The 27,425-nt window shown below is 49.0% G+C and overlaps 1 protein-coding gene across 5 annotated transcripts in view; it reads left to right on the top strand.

Moving 5' to 3' along the window:
- PACSIN3 (protein kinase C and casein kinase substrate in neurons 3) overlaps window positions 1-27,425 on the top strand; it is a 249,608-nt gene that overhangs the window by 179,150 nt on the left and 43,033 nt on the right. For all 5 annotated transcript variants that reach the window (XM_069221670.1, XM_069221668.1, XM_069221672.1 and 2 more), the window contains one exon: window positions 23,079-23,199. In XM_069221670.1, coding sequence (XP_069077771.1) covers window positions 23,079-23,199 — 121 coding nt within the window. The remainder of the gene's footprint in view (window positions 1-23,078; window positions 23,200-27,425) is intronic.

Genomic DNA, 27,425 nt, shown 5'->3' on the forward strand with positions numbered 1-27,425 from the left:
CTCTGGGGAACTGACCCACTTCCACAGTGATAGGACCTAGTCTGAACTGCCTCTTGTCTGTGCTTTTTATGTCTTTACCCATTCTCTCTATTTTGAGGTCAGAGGTATCCACCTCTGCTAATCTTATCTTAGCCAGGGTCACCCCTAGCTTACCCAAAGAGGTTACCCAGAGCTGGAGTAACCCCACCATGACCAACAGGGTCAGGGGGCCTAACTTGTTATTTGGCATGGGGTCAGACCACCATGCCAAGGATAGTGCAGCCATAAAGGCTAACACCCAGCAGAGGCCACTGACAGCTGTCAGTGCCCAGAACCACACCTTTAGCTCTTCACCTACAAGGGAAGGGGCTAAGTTACAGGCTTCTTTGGGTTCAGGGTGCCTGTCTGCTGTATTAGAGTGGGGGGTTACCACATCTTGTAGTAAACACCCTTCTTCCACTCTTTCTTCTGTTAGCTGAGGAGCCACCCACTCAGGCTTAACAGTTGCCTGACTAGCCAGGACTTCTTGTGGGTCAGGTTGGATTTTATCAGAGCCACTTTTGGAGTTCTCCCCCACTGGAGCAGAATCTCCTTGGCTTGCTGGAACTTTGGCTAAAGGTTGTCCACCTTTCCTACTCTGTTTCCTTTTCTTTTTCTTCTGGGGCCTACTTGCATTTACTGCAGGGGTAGGCACTCCAGACTCCTTGGGAGAGGACTGGCCCTGGACCAGTTCTTCTCTTAGGATCTGACTAACCTCTGGGTAGTCATTTCCAAGGAGACAATCAAGGGGGAGGTCTGTACTGACTACCACCCTTCTCCAGCTAAAAGTTCCACCCACTTCTATGGGCACAAAAGCCACAGGCCTTTTAGTGACCCTGTCTGGGCTAACTCTTACTCTGGCCATCTCACCTGGGATGTACTGGTTTGAGAACACCAGCCTGTCATGCACAATAGTGTGACTGGCACAAGTGTCTCTCAGGGCAGTGGCTGGGATTCCATTCACCTGTAGGTGGTGGAAGTGTCTACTTCCCTCTGGAATCTCCAACTCACCTGTTGGGCCCTTTTTCCAGTTGAAGGCTATGAAGACCTCCTCATCTGAGGAGTCATCCCCAATGGCTACACTGGTCACCCCTGGGATTTTGCTAGGGGGTTTGTTTTTGGGACAAGAAGTGTCCTTGGTGTGGTGCCCTGTCTGTTTACAGTTATGGCACCATGCCTTAGTGGCATCCCAGCTCTTACCCTGGTACCCACCTTTGTTTTGGGTTGTGTCTCTGGGCCCACCCACCTGGTCTGGTTTTTGGGGGCCTACAGGGGACTCTTTTTCTTTGTTTCTAGTGTCACCCACTTTCTCCTGGGGAGGCTTTGTAACCCCTTTCTTTTGGTCACCCCCAGTGGAAGTTTTGGTTACCCTAGTCTTGACCCAGTGGTCTGCCTTCTTTCCCAATTCTTGGGGAGAAATTGGACCTAGGTCTACCAGATACTGATGCAACTTTTCATTGAAGCAGTTACTTAAAATGTGTTCTTTCATAAACAAATTATAAAGCCCAACATAGTCATACACTCCATTTCCAGTTACCCAACCATCCAGTGTTTTCACTGAGTAGTCAACATAATCAACCCAGGTCTGGCTCGAGGATTTTTGAGCCCCCCTGAATCTAATTCTATACTCCTCAGTGGAGAATCCAAAGCCCTCAATCAGGGTACCCTTCATGAGGTCATAAGATTCTGCATCTTTTTTAGAGAGTGTGAGGAGTCTATCCCTACACTTTCCTGTGAACATTTCCCAAAGGAGAGCACCCCAGTGAGATTTGTTCACTTTTCTGGTTTCACAAGCCCTCTCAAAAGCTGTGAACCATTTGGTGATGTCATCACCATCTTCATATTTTGTTACAATCCCTTTGGGGATTTTCAACATGTCAGGAGAATCTCTGACCCTAGTTATGTTGCTGCCACCATTGATGGGTCCTAGGCCCATCTCTTTTCTTTCCCTTTCTATGGCTAGGATCTGTCTTTCCAAAGCCAATCTTTTGGCCATCCTGGCTAACTGGATGTCCTCTTCACTGGAGTTATCCTCAGTGATTTCAGAGTTGTTGGTCCCTCCTGTGAGGGAACCAGCATCTCTGACTATTATTTGTGGAGTCAGGGCTTGAGAGGCCCTGCTCTCCCTAAATAGGACTGGTAGGGGGGAATTTTCCTCCAAGTCACTATCTTCATCCTCTGTGTTGCCATCCTCAGAGGGGTTGGCCTTTGCAAACTCTGCCAACAGCTCCTGGAGCTGTAGTTTGGAAGGTCTGGGGCCCATTGTTATTTTCTTTATTTTACAGAGTGACCTTAGCTCCCTCATCTTAAGATGGAGGTAAGGTGTGGTGTCGAGTTCCACCACATTCACATCTGTACTAGACATTATGCTTCTAAAAGTTGGAATACTTTTTAAGAAACTAAAACTAGTTCTAGAATCTAATTCAAACTTTTAACAAACTTTTAAACTCTAAAAGAAATGCTAACAGGGACTAACACAAGGCCCTAGCAGGACTTTAAAGAATTTAGAAAACTTTTCAAATTGCAAAAATCAATTTCTAATGACAATTTTGGAATTTGTCGTGTGATCAGGTATTGGCTGAGTAGTCCAGCAAATGCAAAGTCTTGTACCCCACCGCTGATCCACCAATGTAGGAAGTTGGCTCTGTATGTGCTATTTCAAAGTAAGGAATAGCATGCACAGAGTCCAAGGGTTCCCCTTAGAGGTAAAATAGTGGTAAAAATAGATAATACTAATGCTCTATTTTGTGGTAGTGTGGTCGAGCAGTAGGCTTATCCAAGGAGTAGTGTTAAGCATTTGTTGTACATACACATAGACAATAAATGAGGTACACACACTCAGAGACAAATCCAGCCAATAGGTTTTGTTATAGAAAAATATCTTTTCTTAGTTTATTTTAAGAACCACAGGTTCAAATTCTACATGTAATATCTCATTCGAAAGGTATTGCAGGTAAGTACTTTAGGAACTTTAAATCATAAAAATTGCATGTATACTTTTCAAGTTATTGACAAATAGCTGTTTTAAAAGTGGACACAGTGCAATTTTCACAGTTCCTAGGGGAGGTAAGTATTTGTTAGGTTAACCAGGTAAGTAAGACACTTACAGGGTTCAGTTCTTGGTCCAAGGTAGCCCACCGTTGGGGGTTCAGAGCAACCCCAAAGTCACCACACCAGCAGCTCAGGGCCGGTCAGGTGCAGAGTTCAAAGTGGTGCCCAAAACGCATAGGCTAGAATGGAGAGAAGGGGGTGCCCCGGTTCCGGTCTGCTTGCAGGTAAGTACCCGCGTCTTCGGAGGGCAGACCAGGGGGGTTTTGTAGGGCACCGGGGGGGGACACAAGCCCACACAGAAATTTCACCCTCAGCAGCGCGGGGGCGGCCGGGTGCAGTGTAGAAACAAGCGTCGGGTTCGCAATGTTAGTCTATGAGAGATCAACGGATCTCTTCAGCGCTGCAGGCAGGCAAGGGGGGGCTTCCTCGGGGAAACCTCCACTTGGGCAAGGGAGAGGGACTCCTGGGGGTCACTTCTCCAGTGAAAGTCCGGTCCTTCAGGTCCTGGGGGCTGCGGGTGCAGGGTCTTTTCCAGGCGTCGGGACTTAGGTTTCAGAGAGTCGCGGTCAGGGGAAGCCTCGGGATTCCCTCTGCAGGCGGCGCTGTGGGGGCTCAGGGGGGACAGGTTTTGGTACTCACAGTCGGAGAGTAGTCCGGGGGTCCCTCCTGAGGTATTGGATCTCCACCAGCCGAGTCGGGGTCGCCGGGTGCAGTGTTGCAAGTCTCACGCTTCTTGCGGGGAGCTTGCAGGGTTCTTTCAAGGCTGCTGGAAACAAAGTTGCAGCCTTTCTTGGAGCAGGTCCGCTGTCCTCGGGAGTTTCTTGTCTTTTCGAAGCAGGGGCAGTCCTCAGAGGATGTCGAGGTCGCTGGTCCCTTTGGAAGGCGTCGCTGGAGCAGGATCTTTGGAAGGCAGGAGACAGGCCGGTGAGTTTCTGGAGCCAAGGCAGTTGTCGTCTTCTGGTCTTCCTCTGCAGGGGTTTTCAGCTGGGCAGTCCTTCTTCTTGTTGTTGCAGGAATCTAATTTTCTAGGGTTCAGGGTAGCCCTTAAATACTAAATTTAAGGGCGTGTTTAGGTCTGGGGGGTTAGTAGCCAATGGCTACTAGCCCTGAGTGTGGGTACACCCTCTTTGTGCCTCCTCCCAAGGGGAGGGGGGTCACAATCCTAACCCTATTGGGGGAATCCTCCATCTGCAAGATGGAGGATTTCTAAAAGTCAGAGTCACCTCAGCTCAGGACACCTTAGGGGCTGTCCTGACTGGCCAGTGACTCCTCCGTGTTGCTTTCTTTGTTCCCTCCAGCCTTGCCGCCAAAAGTGGGGGCCGTGGCCGGAGGGGGCGGGCAACTCCACTAAGCTGGAGTGCCCTGCTGGGCTGTGACAAAGGGGTGAGCCTTTGAGGCTCACCGCCAGGTGTCACAGCTCCTGCCTGGGGGAGGTGTTAGCATCTCCACCCAGTGCAGGCTTTGTTACTGGCCTCAGAGTGACAAAGGCACTCTCCCCATGGGGCCAGCAACATGTCTCTGGTGTGGCAGGCTGCTGGAACTAGTCAGCCTACACAGACAGTCGGTTAAGTTTCAGGGGGCACCTCTAAGGTGCCCTCTGTTGTGTATTTTACAATAAAATGTACACTGGCATCAGTGTGCATTTATTGTGCTGAGAAGTTTGATACCAAACTTCCCAGTTTTCAGTGTAGCCATTATGGTGCTGTGGAGTTCGTGTTTGACAGACTCCCAGACCATATACTCTTATGGCTACCCTGCACTTACAATGTCTAAGGTTTTGTTTAGACACTGTAGGGGCACAGTGCTCAGGCACTGGTACCCTCACCTATGGTATAGTGCACCCTGCCTTAGGGCTGTAAGGCCTGCTAGAGGGGTGACTGACCTATACTTGCATAGGCAGTGAGAGGCTGGCATGGCACCCTGAGGGGAGTGCCATGTCGACGTACTCATTTTGTTCTCACTGGCACACACAGGCTTGTAAGCAGTGTGTCTGTGCGGAGTGAGGGGTCTCTAGGGTGGCATAAGACATGCTGCAGCCCTTAGAGACCTTCCCTGGCATCAGGGCCCTTGGTACTAGAAGTACCAGTTACAAGGGACTTACCTAAGTGCCAGGGTTGTGCCAATGGTGGAAACAATGGTACATTTTAGGTGAAAGAACACTGGTGCTGGGGCCTGGTTAGCAGGGTCCCAGCACACTTCTCAGTCAAGTCAGCATCAGTATCAGGCAAAAAGTGGGGGGTAACTGCAACAGGGAGCCATTTCTTTACACAAGCCCCTCCCCCCCCCAGCCCACAGACCAGGAGACTCAGCCAAAGCTGGAAGAGTCTTCCTAGTCTGTCAGGCGAGGAAGAGTAGAGGAAATGGCTGGTTTGTTGCAGGGCCTACTCTGCCTTACATCCTCCTGTTCAGGTCATTCCCTCTGGGGAACTGACCCACTTCCACAGTGATAGGACCTAGTCTGAACTGCCTCTTGTCTGTGCTTTTTATGTCTTTACCCATTCTCTCTATTTTGAGGTCAGAGGTATCCACCTCTGCTAATCTTATCTTAGCCAGGGTCACCCCTAGCTTACCCAAAGAGGTTACCCAGAGCTGGAGTAACCCCACCATGACCAACAGGGTCAGGGGGCCTAACTTGTTATTTGGCATGGGGTCAGACCACCATGCCAAGGATAGTGCAGCCATAAAGGCTAACACCCAGCAGAGGCCACTGACAGCTGTCAGTGCCCAGAACCACACCTTTAGCTCTTCACCTACAAGGGAAGGGGCTAAGTTACAGGCTTCTTTGGGTTCAGGGTGCCTGTCTGCTGTATTAGAGTGGGGGGTTACCACATCTTGTAGTAAACACCCTTCTTCCACTCTTTCTTCTGTTTGCTGAGGAGCCACCCACTCAGGCTTAACAGTTGCCTGACTAGCCAGGACTTCTTGTGGGTCAGGTTGGATTTTATCAGAGCCACTTTTGGAGTTCTCCCCCACTGGAGCAGAATCTCCTTGGCTTGCTGGAACTTTGGCTAAAGGTTGTCCACCTTTCCTACTCTGTTTCCTTTTCTTTTTCTTCTGGGGCCTACTTGCATTTACTGCAGGGGTAGGCACTCCAGACTCCTTGGGAGAGGACTGGCCCTGGACCAGTTCTTCTCTTAGGATCTGACTAACCTCTGGGTAGTCATTTCCAAGGAGACAATCAAGGGGGAGGTCTGTACTGACTACCACCCTTCTCCAGCTAAAAGTTCCACCCACTTCTATGGGCACAAAAGCCACAGGCCTTTTAGTGACCCTGTCTGGGCTAACTCTTACTCTGGCCATCTCACCTGGGATGTACTGGTTTGAGAACACCAGCCTGTCATGCACAATAGTGTGACTGGCACAAGTGTCTCTCAGGGCAGTGGCTGGGATTCCATTCACCTGTAGGTGGTGGAAGTGTCTACTTCCCTCTGGAATCTCCAACTCACCTGTTGGGCCCTTTTTCCAGTTGAAGGCTATGAAGACCTCCTCATCTGAGGAGTCATCCCCAATGGCTACACTGGTCACCCCTGGGATTTTGCTAGGGGGTTTGTTTTTGGGACAAGAAGTGTCCTTGGTGTGGTGCCCTGTCTGTTTACAGTTATGGCACCATGCCTTAGTGGCATCCCAGCTCTTACCCTGGTACCCACCTTTGTTTTGGGTTGTGTCTCTGGGCCCACCCACCTGGTCTGGTTTTTGGGGGCCTACAGGGGACTCTTTTTCTTTGTTTCTAGTGTCACCCACTTTCTCCTGGGGAGGCTTTGTAACCCCTTTCTTTTGGTCACCCCCAGTGGAAGTTTTGGTTACCCTAGTCTTGACCCAGTGGTCTGCCTTCTTTCCCAATTCTTGGGGAGAAATTGGACCTAGGTCTACCAGATACTGATGCAACTTTTCATTGAAGCAGTTACTTAAAATGTGTTCTTTCATAAACAAATTATAAAGCCCAACATAGTCATACACTCCATTTCCAGTTACCCAACCATCCAGTGTTTTCACTGAGTAGTCAACATAATCAACCCAGGTCTGGCTCGAGGATTTTTGAGCCCCCCTGAATCTAATTCTATACTCCTCAGTGGAGAATCCAAAGCCCTCAATCAGGGTACCCTTCATGAGGTCATAAGATTCTGCATCTTTTTTAGAGAGTGTGAGGAGTCTATCCCTACACTTTCCTGTGAACATTTCCCAAAGGAGAGCACCCCAGTGAGATTTGTTCACTTTTCTGGTTTCACAAGCCCTCTCAAAAGCTGTGAACCATTTGGTGATGTCATCACCATCTTCATATTTTGTTACAATCCCTTTGGGGATTTTCAACATGTCAGGAGAATCTCTGACCCTAGTTATGTTGCTGCCACCATTGATGGGTCCTAGGCCCATCTCTTTTCTTTCCCTTTCTATGGCTAGGATCTGTCTTTCCAAAGCCAATCTTTTGGCCATCCTGGCTAACTGGATGTCCTCTTCACTGGAGTTATCCTCAGTGATTTCAGAGTTGTTGGTCCCTCCTGTGAGGGAACCAGCATCTCTGACTATTATTTGTGGAGTCAGGGCTTGAGAGGCCCTGCTCTCCCTAAATAGGACTGGTAGGGGGGAATTTTCCTCCAAGTCACTATCTTCATCCTCTGTGTTGCCATCCTCAGAGGGGTTGGCCTTTGCAAACTCTGCCAACAGCTCCTGGAGCTGTAGTTTGGAAGGTCTGGGGCCCATTGTTATTTTCTTTATTTTACAGAGTGACCTTAGCTCCCTCATCTTAAGATGGAGGTAAGGTGTGGTGTCGAGTTCCACCACATTCACATCTGTACTAGACATTATGCTTCTAAAAGTTGGAATACTTTTTAAGAAACTAAAACTAGTTCTAGAATCTAATTCAAACTTTTAACAAACTTTTAAACTCTAAAAGAAATGCTAACAGGGACTAACACAAGGCCCTAGCAGGACTTTAAAGAATTTAGAAAACTTTTCAAATTGCAAAAATCAATTTCTAATGACAATTTTGGAATTTGTCGTGTGATCAGGTATTGGCTGAGTAGTCCAGCAAATGCAAAGTCTTGTACCCCACCGCTGATCCACCAATGTAGGAAGTTGGCTCTGTATGTGCTATTTCAAAGTAAGGAATAGCATGCACAGAGTCCAAGGGTTCCCCTTAGAGGTAAAATAGTGGTAAAAATAGATAATACTAATGCTCTATTTTGTGGTAGTGTGGTCGAGCAGTAGGCTTATCCAAGGAGTAGTTGTCCCTTAGAGGTAAAATAGTGGTAAAAATAGATAATACTAATGCTCTATTTTGTGGTAGTGTGGTCGAGCAGTAGGCTTATCCAAGGAGTAGTGTTAAGCATTTGTTGTACATACACAAGACAATAAATGAGGTACACACACTCAGAGACAAATCCAGCCAATAGGTTTTTATATAGAAAAATATCTTTTCTTAGTTTATTTTAAGAACCACAGGTTCAAATTCTACATGTAATATCTCATTCGAAAGGTATTGCAGGTAAGTACTTTAGGAACTTCAAATCATCAAAATTGCATGTATACTTTTCAAGTTATTGACAAATAGCTGTTTTAAAAGTGGACACTTAGTGCAATTTTCACAGTTCCTGGGGGAGGTAAGTTTTTGTTAGTTTTACCAGGTAAGTAGGACACTTACAGGGTTCAGTTCTTGGTCCAAGGTAGCCCACCGTTGGGGGTTCAGAGCAACCCCAAAGTCACCACACCAGCAGCTCAGGGCCGGTCAGGTGCAGAGTTCAAAGTGGTGCCCAAAACACATAGGCTAGAATGGAGAGAAGGGGGTGCCCCGGTTCCGGTCTGCTTGCAGGTAAGTACCCGCGTCTTCGGAGGGCAGACCAGAGGGGTTTTGTAGGGCACCGGGGGGGACACAAGCCCACACAGAAATCTCACCCTCAGCAGCACGGGGGCGGCCGGGTGCAGTGTAGAAACAAGCGTCGGGTTCGCAATGTTAGTCTATGAGAGATCTCGGGATCTCTTCAGCGCTGCAGGCAGGCAAGGGGGGGATTCCTCGGGGAAACCTCCACTTGGGCAAGGGAGAGGGACTCCTGGGGGTCACTTCTCCAGTGAAAGTCCGGTCCTTCAGGTCCTGGGGGCTGCGGGTGCAGGGTCTCTCCCAGGCGTCGGGACTTTGGATTCAAAGAGTCGCGGTCAGGGGAAGCCTCGGGATTCCCTCTGCAGGCGGCGCTGTGGGGGCTCAGGGGGGACAGGTTTTGGTACTCACAGTATCAGAGTAGTCCTGGGGTCCCTCCTGAGGTGTTGGATCTCCACCAGCCGAGTCGGGGTCGCCGGGTGCAGTGTTGCAAGTCTCACGCTTCTTGCGGGGAGCTTGCAGGGTTCTTTCAAGGCTGCTGGAAACGAAGTTGCAGCCTTTCTTGGAGCAGGTCCGCTGTCCTCGGGAGTTTCTTGTCTTTTCGAAGCAGGGGCAGTCCTCAGAGGATGTCGAGGTCGCTGGTCCCTTTGGAAGGCGTCGCTGGAGCAGGATCTTTGGAAGGCAGGAGACAGGCCGGTGAGTTTCTGGAGCCAAGGCAGTTGTCGTCTTCTGGTCTTCCTCTGCAGGGGTTTTCAGCTAGGCAGTCCTTCTTCTTGTAGTTGCAGGAATCTAATTTTCTAGGGTTCAGGGTAGCCCTTAAATACTAAATTTAAGGGCGTGTTTAGGTCTGGGGGGTTAGTAGCCAATGGCTACTAGCCCTGAGGGTGGGTACACCCTCTTTGTGCCTCCTCCCAAGGGGAGGGGGTCACAATCCTAACCCTATTGGGGGAATCCTCCATCTGCAAGATGGAGGATTTCTAAAAGTTAGAGTCACCTCAGCTCAGGACACCTTAGGGGCTGTCCTGACTGGCCAGTGACTCCTCCTTGTTACTTTCTTTGTTCCCTCCAGCCTTGCCGCCAAAAGTGGGGGCCGTGGCCGGAGGGGGCGGGCAACTCCACTAAGCTGGAGTGCCCTGCTGGGCTGTGACAAAGGGGGGAGCCTTTGAGGCTCACCGCCAGGTGTCACAGTTCCTGCCTGGGGGAGGTGTTAGCATCTCCACCCAGTGCAGGCTTTGTTACTGGCCTCAGAGTGACAAAGGCACTCTCCCCATGGGGCCAGCAACATGTCTCTAGTGTGGCAGGCTGCTGGAACCAGTCAGCCTACACAGATAGTTGGTTAAGTTTCAGGGGGCACCTCTAAGGTGCCCTCTGTGGTGTATTTTACAATAAAATGTACACTGGCTTCAGTGTGCATTTATTGTGCTGAGAAGTTTGATACCAAACTTCCCAGTTTTCAGTGTAGCCATTATGGTGCTGTGGAGTTCGTGTAAAACAGACTCCCAGACCATATACTCTTATGGCTACCCTGCACTTACAATGTCTAAGGTTTTGTTTAGACACTGTAGGGGCACAGTGCTCATGCACTGGTACCCTCACCTATGGTATAGTGCACCCTGCCTTAGGGCTGTAAGGCCTGCTAGAGGGGTGTCTTACCTATACTGCATAGGCAGTGAGAGGCTGGCATGGCACCCTGAGGGGAGTGCCATGTCGACTTACTCATTTTGTTCTCACTAGCACACACAGGCTTGTAAGCAGTGTGTCTGTGCTGAGTGAGAGGTCTCTAGGGTGGCATAAGACATGCTGCAGCCCTTAGAGACCTTTCTTGGCATCAGGGCCCTTGGTACTAGAAGTACCAGTTACAAGGGACTTATCTGAATGCCAGGGTGTGCCAATTGTGGATACAATGGTACATTTTAGGTGAAGGAACACTGGTGCTGGGGCCTGGTTAGCAGGGTCCCAGCACACTTCTCAGTCAAGTCAGCATCAGTATCAGGCAAAAAGTGGGGGGTAACTGCAACAGGGAGCCATTTCTTTACACAAGCCCCCCCCAGCCCACAGGCCAGGAGACTCAGCCCAAGCTGGGAGAGTCTTCCTAGTCTGTCAGGCGAGGAAGAGTAGGAGAAATAGGCTGGTTAGTTGCAGGGCCTACTCTGCCTTACATCCTTCTGTTCAGGTCATTCCCTTTGGGGAACTGACCCACTTCCACAGTGATAGGACCTAGTCTGAATTGCCTCTTGTCTGCCTCTTCAATGTCTCCACCCATTCTTTCTATTTTGGTCTTAGAGGTGTCCACCTCTGCTAACCTTATCTTGGCCAGGGTCACCCCTAGCTTACCCAGAGAGGTTACCCAGAGCTGGAGTAACCCCACCATGACCAATAGGGTCAGGGGGCCTAACTTGCTATTTGGCATGGGGTCAGACCACCATGCTAAGGATAGTGCAGCCATAAAGGCTAACACCCAGCAGAGGCCACTGACAGCTGTCAGTGCCCAGAACCACACCTTTAGCTCTTCACCTAAAAGGGAAGGGGCTAAGTTACAGGCTTCTTTGGGTTCAGGTTGCCTGTCTGCTGTATTGGAGTGGGGGGTTACCACATCTTGTAGTAAACACCCTTCTTCCACTCTTTCTTCTGTTAGCTGAGGAGCCACCCACTCAGGTTTAACAGTTGCCTGACTAGCCAGGACTTCTTGTGGGTCAGGTTGGACTTTATCAGGGCCATTTTTGGAGTTCTCCCCTACTGGAGCAGAATCTCCTTGGCTTGCTGTAACCTTGGCTAAAGGTTGTCCACCCCTCCTACTCTGTTTTCTTTTCTTCTTCTTCTGGGGCCTGCTTGCATTTACTGCAGAGGCAGGACTTCCAGAATCCTTGAGAGAGGACTGGCACTGAACCAGTTTCTCTCTTGGGCTCTGACTAACCTCTGGGTAGTCATTTCCAAGGAGACAATCAAGGGGGAGGTCTGTACTGACTACTACCCTTCTCCAGCTAAGAGTGCCACCCACTTCTATGGGCACTAAAGCCACAGGCCTCTTAGTGACCCTGTCTAGGCTAACTCTTACCCTGACAGTCTCACCTGGGATGTACTGGTTTGAGAGCACCAGCCTGTCATGCACAATAGTGTGACTGGCACAAGTGTCTCTCAGGGCAGTGGTTGGGATTCCATTCACCAGTAGGTGGTGGAAGTGTCTACTTCCCTCTGGAATCTCCAACTCACCTGTTGGGCCCTGTTTCCAGTTGAAGGCTAGGAAGACCTCCTCATCTGAGGAGTCATCTCCCATGGCTACACTGGTTACCCCAGGAATTTTGTTCTGGGGTTTGTTTTTGGGACAAGAAGTGTCCTTGGTGTGGTGCCCAGACTGTTTACAGTTGTGGCACCATGCCTTAGTGGCATCCCAGTTCTTACCCTGGTACCCACCTTTGTTTTGGGTTGTGTCTTGGGGCCCACCCACCTGTTCTGGTTTTTGGGGGCCTACAGAGGACTCTTTTTCTTTGTTTCTAGTGTCACCCACTTTCTCCTGGGGAGTTTTTGTAACCCCTTTCTTTTGGTCACCCCCAGTGGAAGTTTTGGTTACCCTAGTCTTGACCCAGTGGTCTGCCTTCTTTCCCAATTCTTGGGGAGAAATTGGACCTAGGTCTACCAGATACTGATGCAACTTTTCATTGAAGCAGTTACTTAAAATGTGTTCTTTCATAAACAAATTATAAAGCCCAACATAGTCACACACTTCATTTCCAGTCAACCAACCATCTAGTGTTTTTACTGAGTAGTCTACAAAATCAACCCAGGTCTGGCTCGAGGATTTTTGAGCCCCCCTGAATCTAATTCTATACTCCTCAGTGGAGAATCCAAAGCCCTCAATCAGGGTACCCTTCATGAGGTCATAAGATTCTGCATCTTTTCCAGAGAGTGTGAGGAGTCTATCCCTACACTTTCCAGTGAACATTTCCCAAAGGAGAGCACCCCAGTGAGATCTGTTTACTTTTCTGGTTACACAAGCCCTCTCAAAAGCTGTGAACCATTTGGTGATGTCATCACCATCTTCATATTTTGTTACAATCCCTTTGGGGATTTTTAGGATGTCAGGAGAATCTCTGACCCTATTTAAGTTGCTGCCACCATCGATGGGACCTAGGCCCATCTCTTGTCTTTCCCTCTCTATGGCTAGGAGCTGTCTTTCCAAAGCCAATCTTTTGGCCATCCTGGCTAACTGGATGTCCTCTTCACTGGGGCTATCCTCAGTGATTTCAGAGGTGTTGGTCTCTCCTGTGAGGGAACCAGCATCTCTGACTATTATTTTTGGAGTCAGGGTTTGAGGGACCCTGTTCTCCCTAGATAGGACTGGTAGGGGGGAATTTTCCTCCAAGTCACTATCCTCTTCCTCTGAGTTGCCACCCTCAGAGGGGTTGGCCTTTTCAAACTCTGCCAAAAGCTCCTGGAGCTGTATTTTGGTAGGTTTGGGGCCCATTGTTATTTTCTTTATTTTACAGAGTGACCTTAGCTCCCTCATCTTAAGATGGAGGTAAGGTGTGGTGTCGAGTTCCACCACAGTCACATCTGTGCTAGACATTTTGCTTCTAAAAGTTGGAATACTTTTTAAGAATCTACAACTGGTTCTAGAATCTAATTCAAACTTTTACAAACTTTTAAACTCTAAAAGAAATGCTAAACAGGATCTAACACAAGGCCCTAGCAGGTCTTTTAAGAATTTAGAAAACTTTTCAAATTGCAAAAATCAATTTCTAATGACAATTTTGGAATTTGTCGTGTGATCAGGTATTGGCTGAGTAGTCCAGCAAATGCAAAGTCTTGTACCCCACCGCTGATCCACCAATGTAGGAAGTTGGCTCTGTATGTGCTATTTCAAAGTAAGGAATAGCATGCACAGAGTCCAAGGGTTCCCCTTAGAGGTAAAATAGTGGTAAAAATAGATAATACTAATGCTCTATTTTGTGGTAGTGTGGTCGAGCAGTAGGCTTATCCAAGGAGTAGTGTTAAGCATTTGTTGTACATACACAAGACAATAAATGAGGTACACACACTCAGAGACAAATCCAGCCAATAGGTTTTTATATAGAAAAATATCTTTTCTTAGTTTATTTTAAGAACCACAGGTTCAAATTCTACATGTAATATCTCATTCGAAAGGTATTGCAGGTAAGTACTTTAGGAACTTCAAATCATCAAAATTGCATGTATACTTTTCAAGTTATTGACAAATAGCTGTTTTAAAAGTGGACACTTAGTGCAATTTTCACAGTTCCTGGGGGAGGTAAGTTTTTGTTAGTTTTACCAGGTAAGTAGGACACTTACAGGGTTCAGTTCTTGGTCCAAGGTAGCCCACCGTTGGGGGTTCAGAGCAACCCCAAAGTCACCACACCAGCAGCTCAGGGCCGGTCAGGTGCAGAGTTCAAAGTGGTGCCCAAAACACATAGGCTAGAATGGAGAGAAGGGGGTGCCCCGGTTCCGGTCTGCTTGCAGGTAAGTACCCGCGTCTTCGGAGGGCAGACCAGAGGGGTTTTGTAGGGCACCGGGGGGGACACAAGCCCACACAGAAATCTCACCCTCAGCAGCACGGGGGCGGCCGGGTGCAGTGTAGAAACAAGCGTCGGGTTCGCAATGTTAGTCTATGAGAGATCTCGGGATCTCTTCAGCGCTGCAGGCAGGCAAGGGGGGGATTCCTCGGGGAAACCTCCACTTGGGCAAGGGAGAGGGACTCCTGGGGGTCACTTCTCCAGTGAAAGTCCGGTCCTTCAGGTCCTGGGGGCTGCGGGTGCAGGGTCTCTCCCAGGCGTCGGGACTTTGGATTCAAAGAGTCGCGGTCAGGGGAAGCCTCGGGATTCCCTCTGCAGGCGGCGCTGTGGGGGCTCAGGGGGGACAGGTTTTGGTACTCACAGTATCAGAGTAGTCCTGGGGTCCCTCCTGAGGTGTTGGATCTCCACCAGCCGAGTCGGGGTCGCCGGGTGCAGTGTTGCAAGTCTCACGCTTCTTGCGGGGAGCTTGCAGGGTTCTTTCAAGGCTGCTGGAAACGAAGTTGCAGCCTTTCTTGGAGCAGGTCCGCTGTCCTCGGGAGTTTCTTGTCTTTTCGAAGCAGGGGCAGTCCTCAGAGGATGTCGAGGTCGCTGGTCCCTTTGGAAGGCGTCGCTGGAGCAGGATCTTTGGAAGGCAGGAGACAGGCCGGTGAGTTTCTGGAGCCAAGGCAGTTGTCGTCTTCTGGTCTTCCTCTGCAGGGGTTTTCAGCTAGGCAGTCCTTCTTCTTGTAGTTGCAGGAATCTAATTTTCTAGGGTTCAGGGTAGCCCTTAAATACTAAATTTAAGGGCGTGTTTAGGTCTGGGGGGTTAGTAGCCAATGGCTACTAGCCCTGAGGGTGGGTACACCCTCTTTGTGCCTCCTCCCAAGGGGAGGGGGTCACAATCCTAACCCTATTGGGGGAATCCTCCATCTGCAAGATGGAGGATTTCTAAAAGTTAGAGTCACCTCAGCTCAGGACACCTTAGGGGCTGTCCTGACTGGCCAGTGACTCCTCCTTGTTACTTTCTTTGTTCCCTCCAGCCTTGCCGCCAAAAGTGGGGGCCGTGGCCGGAGGGGGCGGGCAACTCCACTAAGCTGGAGTGCCCTGCTGGGCTGTGACAAAGGGGGGAGCCTTTGAGGCTCACCGCCAGGTGTCACAGTTCCTGCCTGGGGGAGGTGTTAGCATCTCCACCCAGTGCAGGCTTTGTTACTGGCCTCAGAGTGACAAAGGCACTCTCCCCATGGGGCCAGCAACATGTCTCTAGTGTGGCAGGCTGCTGGAACCAGTCAGCCTACACAGATAGTTGGTTAAGTTTCAGGGGGCACCTCTAAGGTGCCCTCTGTGGTGTATTTTACAATAAAATGTACACTGGCTTCAGTGTGCATTTATTGTGCTGAGAAGTTTGATACCAAACTTCCCAGTTTTCAGTGTAGCCATTATGGTGCTGTGGAGTTCGTGTAAAACAGACTCCCAGACCATATACTCTTATGGCTACCCTGCACTTACAATGTCTAAGGTTTTGTTTAGACACTGTAGGGGCACAGTGCTCATGCACTGGTACCCTCACCTATGGTATAGTGCACCCTGCCTTAGGGCTGTAAGGCCTGCTAGAGGGGTGTCTTACCTATACTGCATAGGCAGTGAGAGGCTGGCATGGCACCCTGAGGGGAGTGCCATGTCGACTTACTCATTTTGTTCTCACTAGCACACACAGGCTTGTAAGCAGTGTGTCTGTGCTGAGTGAGAGGTCTCTAGGGTGGCATAAGACATGCTGCAGCCCTTAGAGACCTTTCTTGGCATCAGGGCCCTTGGTACTAGAAGTACCAGTTACAAGGGACTTATCTGAATGCCAGGGTGTGCCAATTGTGGATACAATGGTACATTTTAGGTGAAGGAACACTGGTGCTGGGGCCTGGTTAGCAGGGTCCCAGCACACTTCTCAGTCAAGTCAGCATCAGTATCAGGCAAAAAGTGGGGGGTAACTGCAACAGGGAGCCATTTCTTTACAGTAGTGTTAAGCATTTGTTGTACATACACATAGACAATAAATGAGGTACACACACTCAGAGACAAATCCAGCCAATAGGTTTTGTTATAGAAAAATATCTTTTCTTAGTTTATTTTAAGAACCACAGGTTCAAATTCTACATGTAATATCTCATTCGAAAGGTATTGCAGGTAAGTACTTTAGGAACTTTAAATCATAAAAATTGCATGTATACTTTTCAAGTTATTGACAAATAGCTGTTTTAAAAGTGGACACAGTGCAATTTTCACAGTTCCTAGGGGAGGTAAGTATTTGTTAGGTTAACCAGGTAAGTAAGACACTTACAGGGTTCAGTTCTTGGTCCAAGGTAGCCCACCGTTGGGGGTTCAGAGCAACCCCAAAGTCACCACACCAGCAGCTCAGGGCCGGTCAGGTGCAGAGTTCAAAGTGGTGCCCAAAACGCATAGGCTAGAATGGAGAGAAGGGGGTGCCCCGGTTCCGGTCTGCTTGCAGGTAAGTACCCGCGTCTTCGGAGGGCAGACCAGGGGGGTTTTGTAGGGCACCGGGGGGGACACAAGCCCACACAGAAATTTCACCCTCAGCAGCGCGGGGGCGGCCGGGTGCAGTGTAGAAACAAGCGTCGGGTTCGCAATGTTAGTCTATGAGAGATCAACGGATCTCTTCAGCGCTGCAGGCAGGCAAGGGGGGGCTTCCTCGGGGAAACCTCCACTTGGGCAAGGGAGAGGGACTCCTGGGGGTCACTTCTCCAGTGAAAGTCCGGTCCTTCAGGTCCTGGGGGCTGCGGGTGCAGGGTCTTTTCCAGGCGTCGGGACTTAGGTTTCAGAGAGTCGCGGTCAGGGGAAGCCTCGGGATTCCCTCTGCAGGCGGCGCTGTGGGGGCTCAGGGGGGACAGGTTTTGGTACTCACAGTCGGAGAGTAGTCCGGGGGTCCCTCCTGAGGTATTGGATCTCCACCAGCCGAGTCGGGGTCGCCGGGTGCAGTGTTGCAAGTCTCACGCTTCTTGCGGGGAGCTTGCAGGGTTCTTTCAAGGCTGCTGGAAACAAAGTTGCAGCCTTTCTTGGAGCAGGTCCGCTGTCCTCGGGAGTTTCTTGTCTTTTCGAAGCAGGGGCAGTCCTCAGAGGATGTCGAGGTCGCTGGTCCCTTTGGAAGGCGTCGCTGGAGCAGGATCTTTGGAAGGCAGGAGACAGGCCGGTGAGTTTCTGGAGCCAAGGCAGTTGTCGTCTTCTGGTCTTCCTCTGCAGGGGTTTTCAGCTGGGCAGTCCTTCTTCTTGTTGTTGCAGGAATCTAATTTTCTAGGGTTCAGGGTAGCCCTTAAATACTAAATTTAAGGGCGTGTTTAGGTCTGGGGGGTTAGTAGCCAATGGCTACTAGCCCTGAGTGTGGGTACACCCTCTTTGTGCCTCCTCCCAAGGGGAGGGGGGTCACAATCCTAACCCTATTGGGGGAATCCTCCATCTGCAAGATGGAGGATTTCTAAAAGTCAGAGTCACCTCAGCTCAGGACACCTTAGGGGCTGTCCTGACTGGCCAGTGACTCCTCCGTGTTGCTTTCTTTGTTCCCTCCAGCCTTGCCGCCAAAAGTGGGGGCCGTGGCCGGAGGGGGCGGGCAACTCCACTAAGCTGGAGTGCCCTGCTGGGCTGTGACAAAGGGGTGAGCCTTTGAGGCTCACCGCCAGGTGTCACAGCTCCTGCCTGGGGGAGGTGTTAGCATCTCCACCCAGTGCAGGCTTTGTTACTGGCCTCAGAGTGACAAAGGCACTCTCCCCATGGGGCCAGCAACATGTCTCTGGTGTGGCAGGCTGCTGGAACTAGTCAGCCTACACAGACAGTCGGTTAAGTTTCAGGGGGCACCTCTAAGGTGCCCTCTGTGGTGTATTTTACAATAAAATGTACACTGGCATCAGTGTGCATTTATTGTGCTGAGAAGTTTGATACCAAACTTCCCAGTTTTCAGTGTAGCCATTATGGTGCTGTGGAGTTCGTGTTTGACAGACTCCCAGACCATATACTCTTATGGCTACCCTGCACTTACAATGTCTAAGGTTTTGTTTAGACACTGTAGGGGCACAGTGCTCAGGCACTGGTACCCTCACCTATGGTATAGTGCACCCTGCCTTAGGGCTGTAAGGCCTGCTAGAGGGGTGACTGACCTATACTTGCATAGGCAGTGAGAGGCTGGCATGGCACCCTGAGGGGAGTGCCATGTCGACGTACTCATTTTGTTCTCACTGGCACACACAGGCTTGTAAGCAGTGTGTCTGTGCGGAGTGAGGGGTCTCTAGGGTGGCATAAGACATGCTGCAGCCCTTAGAGACCTTCCCTGGCATCAGGGCCCTTGGTACTAGAAGTACCAGTTACAAGGGACTTACCTAAGTGCCAGGGTTGTGCCAATTGTGGAAACAATGGTACATTTTAGGTGAAAGAACACTGGTGCTGGGGCCTGGTTAGCAGGGTCCCAGCACACTTCTCAGTCAAGTCAGCATCAGTATCAGGCAAAAAGTGGGGGGTAACTGCAACAGGGAGCCATTTCTTTACAAAAAGCATAAAGCCTTTCCACAATAAATAAAGAACTTGTCAAGCTGGAAAGTATTCTCAGCTATAAATCAGCAGACGTCTAATAAAACAGAGAATATGTTGTCATGAAGAGAGGTATGGTCTCAAGAAACCCAGTAATGGATCTCTAGAAACGCGAGTGAGTAGCCCCCTTGTACTCTAGGAACATGCACTAATATAAACACACTATTGTAGATGGAAACAAATATTACATTCCTCGTTCACAACATCCAGTAGGATTTCAGTAAACCTTTGGGAGTAGGTAAACTCCCCAGGTTTTCATGTCTTCACAGTGGGCCTGGCACACAAGTCCTTGAAAAAGACACTACATCCACATTTTGCAGTTCAGACAGTTCGTCCCATGAATCATCCTTCCTGTTTCCTCCTCTCCTCCTGGTGAGAACCTCACTATCTGTTTTCCAATACAAAACAAATATCTGTTTCGCTAAGTGATGCTTCTGGAAAGTTACAGCATCTTCATTGTATAGAAAAACATTTCGTGCAAAACAGGTCAATGCGGAAAACAGGCCTTTCAATGCTAGGTGATAAATCCTTCTTAAAATGGCGTCAAAGGTCAGGCTAACTTAAGTCAGTACATTAATATTTGTTTTATAAACTTAAAATACTTAAGTATGGTTGCTTACTGCAAACTTATAAAATACAGTGCTTATATTATTTCGCATAGACTCTTGCACTTTTCTGTTAAATGCATTATTTATTTATCATATGAAGAAGTCCTAGGTGACTGCAATGCCTTTAATTTTGAGCTTCACAAAACCGGAATCCAGAAACACTAGCCTTCCCACCATACAGCAGTTCAGGATGTACCCAGACTTAAAGGAACTGTCTGTGCCCCCCACCTCCCAGGCTGCCAGACTGCCTGTCTCCAGCAGACTGTATACGTTTCAAGACTGCTTCTCTGACCTACAAACACCGCATCTTCTCCTACCAGGCCACCCGTCAAACACCCCTTGACATGCAGCATCTATTTAACATAGTAAGGGGAAAAAGGGTCTCCTCTAAGTGCTTCAGCACTAAAGGCATAAAGCTGTCCCTCTGGAGGTCAGGCTGTCCCTCTGGGGGTCAGATGAGGTCAGGCTGTCCCGCTGGGGGTCACATGAGGTCAGACTGTCCCTCTGGGGGTCACATGAGATCAGGCTGTCCCTCTGGAGGTCAGACTGTCCCTCTGGGGGTCACATGAGGTCAGGCTGTTCCTCTGGATGTCAGACTGTCCCTCATTACTGGTTCTTAAGAAGTTCAAAGCTTGTCCCATTAGTGAACTGTGTTTATTTAAACCAGAACTGTTGGAAATGGCCCTTTCTGCAGGGTTATCCCGGACTGTTTGCCTTTCTCCTCCTATTTTTCTAACCCTCTTTTTGTTGGCTTTAGGACTCTGGGCACTTTACCACTGCTAAACAGTGTTTAGGTGCATGTGCTCTCCCCCCACCTAAAACTTGGTATAATTGGTTTACACTTATTTGGCATATATTTAATTTACCTGTAAGTCCCTTGTAGAGTGGTATGACATATACACAGGGGCCTGTAAATTAAATGCTACTAGTGGCCTGCAGCGCTGATTGCGCCACCCACAGAAGTGCCCTTTCAAACCAGTCTCTGGCTTGCCACTGCAGCGTCTGCATGTGCAGTTTATTGCCACATTGACTTGGCAAGTCAAACTACTTGCCAAGGTCTAAACTCCCTTTTTACTACAGCTATGTCACCCTTAAGGTAGACCCTATATACTTCGTTAGCACTACAAGGACTGCCAGGAGGAAGCTCCCTTTCAACTCCTTGTTGTTGTGTGCTGGCCTGCCCCTGTTACGCTCCCTCCTAGTGGCTCCCGAGGAGCCCGGGGCAGAGCGAGCGCCAGTTCCTGCTCCCTGGTTTGTTTTAACGTAGCGCGTAAAGAGCACTTTCCCTATTGTTCCTTGGCCGCTTGTGCTTTCCCTTATTTGCAGGGGAGCTCTCCAGCTTGTAGTAAGCAACGCGTCATTTATTTTGCCGCGTGGATAGTGCTCTACTGTACGTTACTCCCAGCATGTTTGCCACTCCCTATCCCTTGGGGCTCGAGCGCCCCAAACACAGAGGCAAGTCCTGGGCTGTGGCCCCGCCGGATCGCTGACCACATGAGCTGCGACCCAGCTAGCTAGCATGTGCCGAGGACTGCTCACTCCCCTGTGCATCAGGGCCTGGTGAGAGATGACCTTCCCTTCCACATGCTTCTTTCCCTTCTAGGGCCCAGGGAGAAGTCTGCGTGGTGTGTGTGAAGGAAATGAGCTTTTCAGCCAACCTCTCCGTCTGTCAAACCTCGTGTAATCTATGAGCCACTAGTGACATTTGGTGAATTATTTTGCATTACATGCCCTGAAGTGATGACGTATGTTGTGTGGATACCTTATACTGACAGGATGGCTAATACTAATTCAGTAATTGCACAAGATGCGCAGCATTTATAAAATATGCCGTGTTGATCCTTGTAGTGTCAGGACGAATGGTATTTTGTGACTGCAGAATATGTCCAGGAATGATGTTTTGTGATATGCAGTGTAGAAACCTCTTTTCTTATTGTATGCACTGCAGTGTTTGACAATCGCCTAATATGCATAAGAATTCAGGACTATGATGTTCTGGTCTAATTACGTGTTTATATTACAGGATACATACATTTTCATACACCCCTTGTGGAGTCTCCTTTGTGGTGTATTTATTGTGTCACTGGTGTGTGTGTTGTGCAAACACTTTACACATTGCCTCTGGGGATAAGCCTGACTGTTCTGTGCCAAGCTACCGGGGGTGAGACCAGATTATCTTTAGCGTGTAACTTACTTGCCCCGGCTAGAGTGGTGGGTCCTGCCTGGCTGAGGTACATACCCTAGCAACCAGAAAACCCATTTCTAACGGGCACCGAGACCCTAAGGGTTGTGAGTGCTGTGTAAGTGTAGCCAGTGGCTCGTCTCACTTGGACCAGAACTACTTCTGGGACCTGCCATTTGCTAGAGTAATCACCAAGGGTTATTCTGCCGTCAGAGTCCAGGATCACTGTTACTTTTATTAGAGGTTTCAGGCTGCCAGTGGCTATTGAAAACAGTAACTGTATAATCACAAGGGGTTCTCTTAAGGTGGGGGCCTACGTTGGCCCACAGGTACAGTCTGCAATCAGGTGCAACCTGGTTACGTTCATATCTGGTCATTATTGGATGACTACCTTATAAGGGCAATGCTTGAACCTATGCGTGCAGATTATGAACTGTGTATTTTGAAGAACTTCTTTAAAAAAAAAAAAAATAGATATATTTGAATACTTAACAAAGGACTGTGGTTCTGCTGCATCCCATCTCCACCTCCCCCCACCAATGGGGTGTGATCTGAATGGTACCCCGTGCCGAGGGACGTGACGATCCAGCCATAAGAAGAGCATTGTCCTCCTCCCCCCAATTGGGCAGAATGAGCCTGTACTGATTTTCGATTGGTGTGCATTAGTGGGGTGGCTGTTGATAGTGCAGCAGGTGCAGTTGTGTGGGGCCCACTGCACCACAATTATAACTTTCTATGACTAAGGCCATTGTCCTCGCTTTCGTTTGGATTCATGGTGTACTTGCTACATCTCCCCTGTGCGTTATTTTGTCTCCTCGTGCTCAGGCCTGGTAAGTGTTTTCTGTAGTTCAGTAACTTGCTCAGACATAATCAGTAGCACCCTCAGTAGAACCTAAGACATCATTCGGCCCACTACATACCATCCTTCTTTGGATTCTAGTTCTACCATCCGGTTGGGAAGCAGGGGCACACTTTCGATCCAAAGGCATTGCAGCGCCTCAAAGATCATTGACCGCTGGCAGGTGTCGAGCCAGGGCCATGTATGTGTGTGGGGCATGTGCCTCTGTGCAGTGGTGGGTGAGAGATCTCCTTGGCCTTGGGGAAGAGAGGTGAGGCACAGCCTGGGGGTATCTCCATGTGTTTTCTGACCATGGTGTGTTGAGGATGGGTGAAGGGCACAGGATTTTGGTTGTAGACCTGGCACTTCCTGTAATCCTAATGCAACCAAGGGATTTATATCCGTGCATGTTTGAAGGTGGAGACCTCTCTGCAGAGTACAGATCTGACCCAATCTCCTTGTCTCTTGCTCTGGGTTGCAGATTCCATGCTCTCTACCGGGATCTGTACCAAGGGATCATGGCCTCGGATGACCAGGAGGATCTCAAGTGGTGGCGCAACACGCACGGGCCTGGCACGGCTATGAACTGGCCACAGTTTGAGGTAGGACATATAGTTATTTACCTGTAACACTGGTGTGTGTCATGAGACTAGGTGTGCTAGGACCCTCGCGGTTCTGGGCAGAGTTAGGAGAGAGATTGCCTAAGTTGCTAGGAGGCTTAAGGTGTGGTTATTAAGGGTTATGAGATAATCAATGATTTATTGTGTAATCGTATGCTGAGGAATAAAGACATCTAATCAAGAGCTCCATGTGTAGTGTGTTCTATTTTGCATGCTCCCAGGCTGGGGAGGACACTACAACTGCCGACACGTAGGGGTGACTTGGCCCAAACAAACACAGCTGCTCTTCCTGAAAGTTTGCAATGACCCCAGCAGACTGCTTCGTGCACCATTTATGCACAACTCAATGAGAAGCAGTTCGGAGTTGGCGTGTGTAGAGTCGAAGGCCCACTCCAGCCCTTATACGGCCCTCAAAGAAGTGGAAGGCCCTGCGGAGGAGAGCATTCGAAAGGCCAACCAAAACCCATTGGGCTGGCCGAAAGAGACTGTGGTGCTCCCTAACATAGTCATCATCGATACAAACGTAACGCTGAAGGCAGTGACATCCAGGTCCGATGCAAAAGCCTAAATGCAACAATGATCAAGTGCGATAACAGAATCATTACTCACCATCGATAAAAAGGAGTGATCTTTGACCTCAGCTCGTGCAGGACGACCCAAGTGCAAGCACGCAGCCCGTGGTTGCAGAAGTTGCAGTTCTCGGTGGACAGCAGCCGCCATCTGAACAGCATATGCGCTCAATGGTGGTGGAAAAGAGCGCAAAGTATGATGCAGCTGTGTTTCTGGAACCACACGCCAAGAAACAGGGTATTGGCGCCAGGTGGACCGCATGGATTGAGACGTTCGATGATTTCATAGATGCCCTAGTAGATAAAAAAATAATTAGGTATTTAAAGGATCTTGCCAGTGACGAAAGAAGACTTGAATACCAAGTTCAATCGGATGCCGAATGTCGACTACGAAAGGTACTTTTTCAATCAAGCGAGGCAGCAAGCCGGTGAAACGATAGATGAGTGTGTTGAAAGACTTGATGTGCTCATCAAACACGGTGAGTTTAGTGAATTGAAGAGTGAAGAAGCCATATGCCTTAGAGCCATCGATGATTGTCTGTCAGACTCTTTCAGAAGAAGCATGTTCAGAGACGCTCAGTTTAGACACAATACTAATGGCTGCAACATCCAATGCAGGCAGAACGACATGCGGCTGATATGGAAGCCGGAACAATGACAAACAGCGCTGGTAATGAAAAGCAGGTACAAGAACCAAGCAGATGCACGAAGTAGGAAGCTGGCTATCTCTGTAGTGTACCAATGTAGAGGTACCCTATGCAGATAGCACTGGTGACGCTACTGGCTGACAGGGGTTAAAATAATAACACTAAATGCTCTCTTTTGTAGTTTTGTGGGCGAGCAGTTTAGGCTTATGAGAGGATAGTGTTAAGAATTTATTGCAGACACAGAGCCATTAAGCAAGACACACACTCAATAAAGAAATCCAACACCAATTTATAAAAATAGCACACATTTTTATATAAATTTAGACACCTATTTCATCATAATCTAGTAAGTACTTTTTGAGTTTTCAATTTTTAAGTCACAATAAAATACACTTGTATTGACTCTAATGTGATAATGTTATCCTATTGGAAAAGGCATATATGCGGCATGTGGGTACTAAGCGACTTACAGGACCATCCTTCAGGAGCTAATGTAAGTATGAAGCCTGGTCCAAGGAAGCACCCACGGGTCTCTTCAGGAGGCACTGGAACGTCCGGGTGCAGAGGCACTTTTCAGCTTCAGGTGCCCAAATATCCTATGGGAAAGAAACACATACTGCATTTGGGAACATAGCAGCGACTTACAGGATCAGTCTTTGGGAGTTAGGATGCGCTTGGGTCAAGGTCCAAGGAAGCACCAACAGGTCATCTTGGCCAGCACTGGGGCACCCAGACGCGCAGTTAGTCCACAGCAACTCGGGCTGGGGGACGCGTGTGCAGTGGTGCTTTGTCCGGTGGGGCTGCATTGTCAAGACTCTGGTTTCTTGGGTCCTGCACAAAAGATCCTGCAGGCGGCGACTGTGGGACCAGTCTGGTTAAACCCAAGGTGGGGTTCGGCTCTGGAGGGTCTAAGGCCCTCGTTGGCACCGTTAGTCCACTTCGACTCTGGCTGGAGGGGGTCGAGTGCAGTGTTGCTTTTAGGTGTCGGGTTTTCCACGGTCTGGGGCTCTCACGGTTCTTCTTGGGTGCCAGCTGGGGGATCTCCACTACTCCATGGGAGATGCTGGTGGTTCCCTGAAGTGCTGGCAGTCCTCAAGTCTCTCAAGCTTTTAGAGGCAGAGCAGCTGCAGGATAAGTCGAATTTGGTGCAATTGTCAAGGACAGCAGGCAGTCCAGAGGGTTGGAGCCAAGTCAGTTGTTGCCGCTCAGTTCTTGCTTTTTGCAGCCCTTCAGTGCCCTTCTTTTTTGGTCCAAGGAATCTGAGTTCCTGGTATCAGGGTACCACCTAAATACTGAATTTAGAGGTGTTAAGGGGAGTGAAGTGTAGAAGCTAACGGACTACTTACCCTTGGGGTCACTACACCCACTTTATGACCACTTCTGTGTGAAGTGGGCATAACCCTGTCCCAGAGTGCCTAATTCTACCACACACAAGATGGTGGAATTCCTATTTTCTTGTTCACTTCAGGTAGCCCGTCTTAGAGGTGTGACTAGTCTGTGAGTGTAACATGTCTCCTGACTATCTAATGGTTTGCCTGTCCCGGTGCCAAATTGGCCTCGGGGCAGGGAGTTGCCTCTCCCAGGTCTGGGAAAGCTGGAGTCACATATCAAAGGCAGCAGGGCCTTTAAAGTCCCTGGTGTTGGTTTGCAGATTTACTAGCCATCCTGTTGGAGGAGGTGATAACATCTACTGCCAGGGAAAGCATTGTTTCTGGCCTCTGAGAGCAGGGCTCTCACCTTCTGGAGCTGAGAAGCTTGCCTGTCGTGCAGGCTGTTCGTTACTAGTCAGCCAACACACTAGAGGACTAGTAGGTTTCCAGGGGGCACCTCTAAGGTGCCTTCTGTGTGCATGACCTAATAAATACAATTCAGGCATCAGTATTTATTTATTACGGAAAGGTGTTTGATACCAAACACCATTATTTTTTGTGCAGCCATCATCTAGCTGGGTCACTCGTCATGACTAGGTACTTACAGGGGTACTAAAATCTGGTGCAAATTTTAATACATTTAGACATACCTTGCTTTGAAAGAAATAACACTAGCACTGAGGTCTGATTAGAGACCTCAGTGCACTGGTAGTCGAAAACCAGCATCTGGTAGTTCTAAAGGGGGCACAAAGTGGGGGTGGGGGGAAGACATCTGCAAAGAAGTCCAGTTTCCTAAACATGAAAGCAGACGTCTTCAGAGAACGAAAAGGCATGCTTCCAAAGTGGGTTTTCATATCCCCACAAAGGTGAATGTCCAGCCATAGGAAAGACGTGCAAGGGTTGCGGAAAAGTAAACCACTTAATACGTTTGCTGCGAGAAACCAAATGCATCACAGCAAAAAGAGAAAATGGATGCCTGAAAGTTCCAGAAGCATTCTTGCCACTCCCACAAGGCCAAAAAGCAACACCAGTAACGATAAGTAGAAACCAGACATATGCACTCATCGTCAAGCTTGCCTGCAAAGGCACTTCTTTGTCATTATCACGCACCAGTGAGGAAGATGGATGTGCAATGATGAGGTCTCCCAAAGGATGCCAGGCACATGTGGGGTTGGCTGCGTGCAAGGAAGAACAAAGGTCAAAGTTGGATCATCAACGAAAAAACAGCCAAGTTCATTTGGACACTGCCCCATGATTACAATAAAAGTTAACAGTTGTCCCATAACCGTCATCATAGACAGTGGTGCGTCGATTAGCATCATGCCAGTAGAGGTTCAATAGCCTGTTTTCAATGCCACACCTCAACCCGTCAAACAAGAAGGTATACACGTCGGCTACTTCTAAACCATTGCGAAGTCAAGGGTCATTCACAGTGACAATGCAATATAATGCAGTTTCCGTGCAAGTGCCAATTCACGTTCAAGGAACTTCACCCAGTGCATGCCTACTAAGCTTTGCCACAGCTGCTGACATAGGAATGATCTCTCATTACAATCTACACACTGTCTGAAATTGGGAGCCAATTTCCGTCGACAATGAAAGTGCAACTTAACGTTAATGAG

The sequence above is a fragment of the Pleurodeles waltl genome, chromosome 3_1, assembly GCF_031143425.1.
Source record: "Pleurodeles waltl isolate 20211129_DDA chromosome 3_1, aPleWal1.hap1.20221129, whole genome shotgun sequence".
Lineage (NCBI taxonomy): Eukaryota > Metazoa > Chordata > Amphibia > Caudata > Salamandridae > Pleurodeles > Pleurodeles waltl.